This window comes from Squalius cephalus (assembly GCF_949319135.1).
Source record: "Squalius cephalus genome assembly, chromosome: 16".
In the NCBI taxonomy this organism is placed as follows: Eukaryota; Metazoa; Chordata; class Actinopteri; order Cypriniformes; family Leuciscidae; genus Squalius; species Squalius cephalus.
The window spans coordinates 16,306,314-16,316,950 of NC_137137.1; the positions used below are offsets into that span (position 1 = coordinate 16,306,314).

The 10,637-nt window shown below is 37.1% G+C and overlaps 1 protein-coding gene across 1 annotated transcript; it reads left to right on the top strand.

Annotated features, from left to right (window-relative positions):
* The first annotated feature begins 691 nt into the window (after positions 1-691).
* Positions 692-9,588, top strand: smarcad1a (SNF2 related chromatin remodeling ATPase with DExD box 1a). The gene is made up of 23 exons (XM_079897862.1): positions 692-1,052; positions 1,481-1,580; positions 1,742-1,847; positions 1,927-1,993; positions 2,493-2,566; positions 2,657-2,782; positions 2,872-2,950; positions 3,062-3,537; positions 4,089-4,285; positions 4,369-4,459; positions 4,573-4,672; positions 4,764-4,823; positions 5,019-5,094; positions 5,250-5,385; positions 5,554-5,685; positions 5,829-5,924; positions 6,182-6,299; positions 6,519-6,634; positions 7,121-7,309; positions 7,425-7,543; positions 8,334-8,516; positions 8,605-8,711; positions 8,830-9,588. The coding sequence occupies exons 1-23, from the start codon at positions 947-949 to the stop codon at positions 8,889-8,891; spliced, it is 2,916 nt and encodes a 971-aa protein (XP_079753988.1). The 5' UTR covers positions 692-946; the 3' UTR covers positions 8,892-9,588.
* Positions 9,589-10,637: the final 1,049 nt, after the last annotated feature.

Below are 10,637 nucleotides of genomic sequence, written 5' to 3' on the forward strand. Positions count from 1 at the left end.
ATCAGATAGTTTGTGCATGAGCCGCTATATAAAACTGAAACATTTGTCCATATGATTTCAGTAACCCAAATTATTCCAATGTTTACATGTGAAAATAGAATGGAATATGATCTTGACATGATATGCAATATGATATATGTTTAAAATCTAACAAAATGCTTTGCAAGTTTCCCAGTGACAGGGGTTTTGAGGACCTGTTGCTAGTCAGGCATTTGCTTTTTCTGTCAGAAACAGACACACTGTCGCCCCCTAACGGACACGTAGGACATATAGTTTTGTAATTCAAATGTGTCTTTTTTTTCACTGTCTATGGTGTCACCTAGTGGATGAGTGGAGTGATGTATAAATGTAAAAAAGTATGTGACGTTCCATGTCAAAATGTTAGAATAGTAAAACGTCTATTTTAAAATTTTAGCACGAAATGTACTTCTATCTATCTATCTATCTATCTATCTATCTATCTATCTATCTATCTATCTATCATACACTTTATGTTAACATTTATTTAGTATTTACATTTCCTCAATATATTTTATACATTACTATAATTTATACATCTTACATTTTATTTTCCATAATTGTATCTCTGTAAAAATATCGTAAAGTTGAATGTTTATAATCCTGACTGAAAAAAAATTAAAGGGAAAAAATCCGCTGTATTTCTATTGGCTGAAAACCGGAAGTGACGCATGTCAGCCGGTGGCGGGAAGGTGTTATTTGCTGTATTCATTACTTACAGCACCGTCATGCTAAAGAATTTAAGTCTTGGTTAGTTCACATAATTAATATTTGAGTCACTTACTGTTGTATCTATATCATATCGATGAGACTGTCCTGAATATTTAATCACCAAACAAAATCAAGTGCGCGAGCGTTACCGGCGGATTTAAAGGTCGCTCTTTGCGCGAGACAGGCGATTCTCATAACGGAAAATAGTGATATTACAATGAGCTTTTTTAACTTAGACCGTTTCCGTTTCCAAAGAGACAATGCAGTCGACAATCACGGTAAATCATTGGATGAATTTAGCTCGGATAAAGAGAACCAACGAGGTAAGAAGAACAAAATGCCATTTCCCGCCGGGGCTTTGTTCAGCGTAACGTTAAATAATAACGTTTGCTAGCGGCTAACGTTATGATTTAAACCCAGTGAGCTTCCTACCTAGAGACAGCATGTCGGGGGGCATTATAAAGAAACTTTGTTTTTATGTGCGATTGTGTTGATAAGAGATGACATACGAGTTTAATTGTACTGTAACTGTAATGTAAAGCCATGCATGTGGGTTCTCCATTTTTATCAGTGGTCAGTATAAGGTTTTTTCTTCAACGCCTTTGTTTTGAGGTTGACGCTGACCTGGCATCTATTAAACCCTATCCTTTGGCATATTTAGGAGTTGTGACTGAATCTTTGTAACATGACAGGATGGGTGAATTCAACTAAAATGTTGTCTTGATTCAATTAATAAAATAATATTTTCCAGCCCACCAAAGAAAGACAGATAGTCGATGTGCATCAGGCAAGACATCAAGACACACATCGGAGGATGTATTTGCTGATGACAAAGTTGTCAAGATGAGCAAGTAAGCAAGACTATGAGTTTGTCATAAGTGAGCCTGTAACACGTCTTCTCTAAGCTGCTTCACATTTTCTTTAAATGTTTCTTTCTTTTGGTTGTTAATAATGAATTCTCTGTTGAAACCCATATAGTAATAAGTGCAATTAACATACAATTACTTCACAGGGATTCAACATCAGAGTCCAAGCACCAGATGAACAAGGATATAGAGGACAGAATCATCAAACTATCGGAGATCTTCCCTCAGAAGAGTAAGAAAGATCTGCTTGAGGTAAAGAGTCCCTCTTTGGTGTAACATTAGTACTTAAAGCAGGTGAATTTTATACTGTTATGCAACTTTGTTGTGACAGGTGGTTGAGAGCACCAGCACACTGGAGGGAGCTATAGCACATTGTTTGATGGTTTATGGGGATGAAGGTAAAGGTGTTTTTATTTTATTTTTTATTTATATATATATATATATATATATGTGTACATAATGATTCTGGAAAATTGACAAAAAGGGCTTTATATTATAAATAATCTCAAATACTTCAGAAAAGTACTTACCCTTGTTTTCTTTTTCTTTTATTTGATCAATTATTTATTTGGTATAAGAGTTTTGTGTCTTTATTAAAATCAACACATTAATGATTTGTCTCTCATCCATCTGCGACCCATCCGCAATTTTTGGAATGTTATTTTTTTTATTACTTGACCCGCCCGACCCGTGGATTATCCGCAGCATCCGCGGATATAACTGTGATGTGTGTAGATATGTGTGTATACAGTACATATTTCGTTTTTTTGCATATTTGATACCATTATTTCATATGCTGATCACCCTAGTTTTAGTTTGTGCAGATTAAAGGCAATTTATAATTGAGGTACTGTATTTATAAACTAAATTTCAAATAAAGCTGTTTTATTAATGTAGATTCAGGCAGACGGAAAGGCAAAGCGGGACATAGCGATGATGATGATCAGCCAAAGAAGAGGAGAAAAATTGTGGTAAGATCTTTTGAATCAGATGTTTTTAACTTGACATCTTTCAGTAAATAAGGAGAACTTCCTTTAAAATGCCTGTTGACTCTGATTTAGGGTTCAGATTCGGAATCTGAGGAGGATGAAGATTCTGACGATGAGGAGAGTCAAGAGCCAAGCAGAGAGAGGCAGGAGGATTTATTGAAGAAGATGAAGAAGAAACTACCTGATATCGAAAAAGAGGTAGGCTAAAGGTTTGAAGCCCTACTGAAGTCATGACGCAAGAGCACTGGGATGTTCTGGAAAGTTTGTGTCTTCAATTTCTCCAACAGGTCCTGAGGGATGTCCTGAGAGAGCATGACTGGGACTATGACAATGCCTTGGGATCACTGCTTGCGTTTTCATCAACAGGTGATTTGTTACTGCATTTCGGCTACATTTGAAGATTTAATTCTAGTCCAAATTGAAATTTCAATGTGAGAATGAGTTGACTAAAAGCCATCCATGATTTATCACTTTAAGATTCAAGTTCACCAGAAGATCAGAGAAAGCAAGAGTCAAAATCTTCTTACTCCAGGGAAAAAAATGACAAAACCCTACAAAAACCAGGCAGCTCGTCTAGTATGTCAAGATGGCTGACAGCAGCACCGTCTCCCATGTCAAAAGTCTCGAGTGTGTCTACTCCAAAAACACAAAAATCTGCAGTCAGCAAAAGCACGACCAAGAGCGCATCCTTTAAACGGAAGAGGGGCGATGAATTGCCTCTTGATGACAGCAGTGCATCTGAGGATGAAGATGAGATTGACAGTGATGTTGAGAGTATCTCTGATGATCTGGACTCGGAGGAGGAGGACAGTGTCTCAGACAGTCTTCAGGACAAGATCATTAAGTTTCTCCAAGAGGCTTCCCTAGATGAGCTTGCTCTGATATCTGGTTGCTCGATCAAAAAAGCCCAGAAGATAATTTCGCTGAGGCCTTTTAACACTTGGAAAGATGTGGTAAGAATTTAATGTGCTCTCTGTACTGCCATATTAACTGTCACTCTTAATTATGTTATTGTGGTAGAATGGATCTTAAAGTCCTCAAAGGGCATTAGATCTTTTGGCTGCTTAGGCAGTTATTCATATTCAAAGATTCATTAAACTTGGGTAAAATCCTGTTTTTGGCTTAGCTGTTTTTATTTTATTCTGAGTGGCATTCTGAGTATTTCTGTCTGCTGACAGATTTTTAAAAAAAAATTTTTATCTAATTAAAAAGTTATATCTAATTATTAAAGCAAAATCTGTCACACTACTTTAAAATGATTTGGAAACTAAATGGGAAATCAGCAATCCATTCCATGCACTAAATGCCCGGCACCGTTAGCCATCCGTAGTCAAGACAGGTGATTCATGCTGGTGGAATGACATTGGGTGACGTGGCAATTCCCGATTGGAAAGGAAATTTACTGTGTCATCAAGCCCCATTTGGTATAGAAGTCACTATTCAGTTACATTAACCACTTGACCCAATGATGGAAAATCTCTAATTATATTTCTCTTCCTTTTAGAAAGAGCAGTTCTTTAAGGATAATGGGCTGTCTATAGATCTGGTTCATGGCTGCAAGGTGGTGCTTAAGGAGAGGCAAGTGGTTCGAGACCTTATGGGAAAGTGTGAGAAGATTGCACAGAAAATGACTAAAGATGTCACCCAGGTCATAGAAGCGGGCATGGGCTCCATAAAGCAGCCCAAAATCCTGAACAGCAAGTGAGCTCATTATCTGTTCTCACTATCACACCCAAGATACCAGGTTATTTGATTTTTTTTAATGGAAAATTATTTTTTGTTAGATTAAAACTACAGCCATATCAGCTGATTGGCTTGAAGTGGCTGATTCTTCTGCACCAGCACAAGCTGAGTGGCATCCTAGCAGATGAAATGGTGAGTCGCTGTCCTCTTCAGTTCATATGGTGGTGTGAAATGATCCAAGGAGGTTACTGATTCCTTTTAAGCAAAGGACTATATTGGTTTTAAGTAATTTGATCTTTCCACAGGGGCTGGGTAAAACCATTCAGGCCATCTCTTTCCTGGCTCATTTGTATGAAAAAGGAATCAAGGGCCCTCATCTTATTACCGTACCCTCGTCCACACTGGGTAAGTGACACTTATTTCATGGAAATGTAGCAACTGAACTCTGCTCTGAAGTGCTGCATGAGATGATGATTTTCACCATTTTTCTTTGCAGATAACTGGGTTCGTGAGTTGGGTCTTTGGTGTCCTTGTCTCAAAGTTCTTATTTACTATGGTGAGTTAGTTTCCAGGCAAACACATAAAAATATATTTTAACAAGTGTCATTATTTATTTAAAGTTTTTCAATTATAAAAATATTTTCAAGGAATAAATTGGATTCAAAATCCTAGATTTTCAATGTGTTCTTAGACCCCACCATAAATTAATACAGAATTCATTTTCCCCTCTTTTTTGTGCTTAATCTTGCAGGGTCTGTGGAAGACCGCAGACATTTGCGACAAGACATCCTCAGTGGTTTGGTTGAATTCAACATCATAGTATCCACGTAAGTATAAGATGACTCTGTGAATTGCAAGACCATCCTTATGTATTGGTGCACTGAGTTAAAAAAAACACACCAGACTTTGTATTCATGAAAATCAGTTGTATTCAGTGGTGCTAACACTTGCCTGTCCTTTTTTCTTGTTTCATCTGTATTAGCTACAATCTCACAATAGGGAATGACTATGACCGCAGTCTGTTCCGCAAGCTGAGACTGAAGTATGCTGTGTTTGATGAAGGCCACATGCTAAAGAATATGAACTCGCTGCGCTACCGCCACCTCATGGCCATCAATGTCAGTACAAGCAGTCTTCTGTGCTGTAAACATTATTGTAAATACATTTGACACAATCTCTTCCCTGCCATTCTCCCTTTTGGTGTAGTTTAGGAATTGCTTTATGAAGAGTTGTTTGTGTATATCTCTTAGTTGTACATGGTAATTTGTGTCTGTCTTCTTCTACAGGCTGAGCACAGATTGCTGTTGACTGGAACACCTTTACAAAACAACCTGCTGGAGCTCATGTCCCTGTTGAACTTCATCATGCCCTCTATGTTCTCTAGCAGCACCTCACAGATCTCCAAAATGTTCTCTACGGTATAGACAGTACAACGATTACGTCTAAGTAATACTATATGTGCCATCTCTTTCAAAAATGAATCTAAATGCTGCCCAGTCTAAGGAAAAAGTACCTATACCTAGAAGGAACGCACTCTCACGCAGACAATCTGCTTTTTCAGAGGTCGTCAGAAGAGGAAAGCAGTTTTCACAAGGAGAGAATTGCACAGGCCAAACTTATCATGAAGCCATTCATCCTGAGACGAGTCAAGCGTGAGGTAGACCCTTTTTTCCCCCAGTGTGATTTATAATCAGATATTTGATATCTTTTAATATATAAGTATAAGTTACTATATCTTGGCACAGAGAGACATGCATTGCAGGACTGATTCATTACTGAGAAAATCTCACAGAATTGGTCATCCATCAAAATAAAATGTATCTACATTATTGTCCTCTTTGGTGAAAATATTGATAGAATTTTATATGACCAGTATATTTATTTTTTTGTGTGACTTTGCAAATGTCATTCTAGGTGTTGAAACAGCTTCCACCAAAAGTGGAGAAAATTGAAATGTGTCCCATGAGTGACGCCCAGCAGAAGCTGTATGAAAAACTTTTCAAAAAACTCAAGAAGACTCCAAATGGAGACAGTATGTGCTATTCAGATTTTATGCCAACATGCTGTCTAGAAGTACTACACAATGTATTTTAGTTTGGCTATATTGTATTCAGATTCATTTATCTGGCTGTTAATACACTGGTTCCCTCTCAGCTGGAGGATCTGTAAAACAAAATGAGAATGTTGAACTGAGCTGTTTTCCTATCTCTGAGCACCTGTCTCACACTTCCTCTCATCTCTTTGTCCTCAGAGCGGGAGCTTTGCAATGTGATGATGCAGCTGAGAAAGATGGCTAATCATCCGTTGCTGCACCGCCAGTACTACACCAGTGACAAATTGGCTGCCATGAGCAAAGCCATGCTTAAGGTGAGGACTGGGAGATTAATATGTAAGGGAGGCTGAATAATAAAGATAAAACTGTGCATCTAAAAACATATTTCACCATGGATTCAGCTCTGGGAGCTTATTGGTTCTTTAATGTAGCAAGTAGCTGTATTGTAGTGGTTCTTAGCAAACATCCAAGGGGGCCTCAAGGGGACTTAAAATTATTTAAAATTACATGAAATGAGTGTTACAATAGGTTAAAACTACATATAAATGTTTTTGTTTTTTATCACTCCCTCAACTTATATACATATATTTCGTATACATATATTTATAGATATGCTAAGCTATAAAATGTTTAATTGGTTAGAAAGTGAATAAAACATTTGTAAAAATCCTTATCCATTAAATCACAAACATTTAATAAGGTCATGGGGCCTTTGAATTTTGTACCTTGGAGTCAAAGAGGTTGAGAACACTGATGTATTGCATACTGTCGTTGAGCTGACATGGTTCTTCTTATGTTAGGAGCCTTCACATTATGATGCTGACCCTGCGCTGATCCAGGAGGACATGGAAGTGATGTCTGATTTTGAGCTGCATAATTTATGTAAGCAGTACTGCTCCATTAGCAATTTTCAGCTGAATAAAGAGCTCATCTTAGACTCTGGGAAGTTTGCGCTGTTAACCAAGACACTCGCCGAGCTCAAAGAAAAGGTTTGTCTTGATGCTGTTTAAACCGTCTCATGGTTCATTTTGAGGTGTCACTCAAAGGTGTAGTTTGTGGTTTATTGCTGCTAATGTGTTTAAAATAACTTTCTTTTACCCCAAGGGTGATAGGGTTGTGCTTTTCAGTCAATTCACCATGATGCTGGACATTGTGGAGATTCTGCTTAAGAACCTTGATCATCAGTTTGTTCGACTAGATGGTTCTACTCCCATGGCGGAGAGGTGGGCTTTAGTACCTTATGTCACTTTTTTTTGCATTGCACTCAATTTAGATTTGACCTTCAGGACTGACCATCCTCGCTGTCACTTGGCAAGTAATAAAATGTGATAATTCATACAGTAAATTGTAATTAAATATATTTTGTATCTACATTTACTGTGGCAGCCATAACTTGGTCATGACAAAAAGAGGCAAATTGAAAATGTTTACTCACTCACCGGTCTCTGATATGGCAATAAACTCAAATACTACTACTACTACTACTACTACTACTACTACTACTACTACTCACTCACCAGTCAGTTCATAGTGAAAGCAACATGTGATGTTGAATATTATTATTATTATTATTATTATTATGTCTAAGGAATATAATACTACCAAGATCTTTTTTCATCCATGTTTTAAATACAGTTCTGTTGTGCAGCATCTTATTTGACAAAAAAATTTAAATGCAATGTTTTATTAAGTTGTTAGTTTATGTAAATTTGTATTAAATCATAAAACAACAACACAAAAGTAAACAGAATTTAGGGGAAATGAGATGGATTTCATAGATATACCTACTCTGTGGAGTTTAATTATGAACAAACAAGTTTATATATTTACACTCATTCTCAAGGTCTAACAAATATGTGGAAAGCATTTCCTTCCCCGTTAATTGTAAATTAATATTGTGATAAATATCGATAACGTATGGTACAGAAAAAATAGTTTGACTATTTTTGGCCATATCGCCCAGCCCTATTTTGCTGCCTATCTGAACTAATGTTAAATTCTTTGTTTCTCTAGGATTGGTCTCATTGACAAATACAATACCAGTCCTGAGATCTTTGTGTTCCTTCTGTCGACCCGGGCTGGTGGCCAGGGAATCAACCTGGCCTCGGCTAACACAGTCATACTGCATGATATTGATTGCAATCCATTTAATGATAAACAAGCAGAGGACCGCTGTCACCGAATGGGTCAAACCAGGTTAGTGTCAACACAGTAAAATGGAGATCACCATGAACAAATAAGGAAATTTAGTTCCTGATCAAGGTTTTTTTTTTTTTCATTGCAGAACAGTGCAGGTGATCAAGCTCATCAGCAGGGACTCGATTGAGGCCAGCATGCTCCGCGTTGGACAGGAGAAGCTAAAATTGGAACAGGACATGACCACTGATGAAGGTGAGTGTCTGCACACAAACTCTATCAGACCCACAGGTCACAAATTTGAACATTGAAAATGTTTAGTTCATTAACTACTATAGAAGGCTCTTCAATAAACTTTTGTCGCTTTGTTCAGGTGAGGACGGTGCTATGACTGAACAAATGGCAGAGCTGCTCAAAGTTTCACTTGGCCTTTGAAACCTAAAGAACATGGAGAAATTGCTGCTTGTGGATTTCCCTCCACTCATCAAGTGCGAACAGCAACCTGAAACCATAAACCTGACCTTTAAATTACCAGCTTACTTCATGGGGGATTTGGTGAAAACTGGCACTTTTTCCGATGTTCAAATATTTGTGGTCAGTTATTAAATACACACAAATCTTGGAAAAATGTTCTGGCCGTAGAGGAGACTGTATTACTCGGGGATCACCTGAAATACTTAATCTTCCACACTATATCTTATGTGCCATCTGAATGACTGTACTTAACCTACCAGTGAGTTTAGCCCCCACAGGACTGGCGAGTTGGTTCCAGATTGCAGACCTGCTGTAAATAACATATTTCTGTTAAACTGGTTACACTTGTACCTTATCGGATTTGTTGTTCTGCGTTTGTCCCCTTATATTATGTTTTTCTAAATAAAAATATTTCAATTTACTTTGTCTAAATTGTTTTAGATAAAAATGTTTCTTTAAAATCTAAAATATCTGCATATGTATCTAAAAAAACAAATTGAAAAGTCTAAGCCATTGAACATTTGAACAGAACTTTAGATCACTTCAATAAAAATAAAAAAACGTGTTCCTGAAAACAGTTTAAAAAGAGGCACTAGTAAAAGGGAGAAATATTTATTAATATTTATGCAGTAAAAACATTTACATTTTTTACCCTTTCAAATGATAAATAAAGAAAATATGAAATTGTATTACTTTTTTTTTTGCTCTCACTGTCTAAATTGATAAAAATTTTGCTTACATCACTTATAAGGCTACACTAAACATAATTGATTGGTGTTTTAATTCCCCATACTGCTCACTCTACACCACCTAATTTTGGCCATATTCTAAAGCTCTTCATACTCTCTGCTTACCCTGAGGCCAGAAGATTGCCTTTTTTTCTTTAAAAACACGTTTCCTGCCACCACAAGAGCAACTAGAACCATTACACCAACAGCTACACCAGCCTTTTCTCCCTACTCTGATGCTAATTCCATTTGGTTAATCTCACCAGGTTTTGCCAGTCGCCACATCTTAGTTTGTCCAACTCTCACCCAAGAACGATCACCTTCTGTCATTACAGCTACAGTATTTGTGGTCTTGTGAATGGTGGGCTCGTTCTACTGTCTACGAGCGTAATAAGGTGGGATAGTAAACTGGAGGGCAAGTATAATCACCAGTGGCTGGGTTTCTCTGTGCTGTCTCATCACAGATGGCACTTCCATCTGATGTCAATGGAGTGCATTTTTGGTAAATGCCACCAAAGCTAAGATTGGTGACTGGACCCTCACAAGAAGCATCATCTACATTTGCCTGAAAGTTGAAATGTGGGGAATCTGGATTTAAACAACCTGGAATGCTGTTTACTTTATAGTATTTCTTTGCAGCTTGACGAACTGATGAACTCATTTTGCTTACTGTTGGTGTTGATAGGTCTGGGAATGTTGATGGATTTAGAAAATAGTGCAGCGGCAGGCCTGTGAAAAATAAATATACTGAATTGTATTTAAAATACATTTATTTCATAAGTATACTAAAAATAGATTGACATATCTATGTACTAACTAAAAATACACTGTTAACGTAGTTATTTCATTAATCAAGTTCACACACTTAGTGCACTACAAATTAATTTGTAAAATAGTATACCTTTTACAAATGCAATTGGGGAAGGATGAAATATATATATTCAGTATACTTTGTCTAGGTTCTTAATTCCATCTACAA

What these genes read in the sequence shown, in the direction of transcription:
- smarcad1a (XM_079897862.1), top strand. Translation starts at nt 947, where the DNA reads ATGAGCTTTTTTAACTTAGACCGTTTCCGTTTCCAAAGAGACAATGCA. An exon ending in TGAGCAAAGCCATGCTTAAG is followed by an intron (nt 6,635 to 7,120) that starts GTGAGGACTGGG and finishes TTCTTATGTTAG; the next exon opens with GAGCCTTCACATTATGATGC. An exon ending in TCGCCGAGCTCAAAGAAAAG is followed by an intron (nt 7,310 to 7,424) that starts GTTTGTCTTGAT and finishes TTTTACCCCAAG; the next exon opens with GGTGATAGGGTTGTGCTTTT.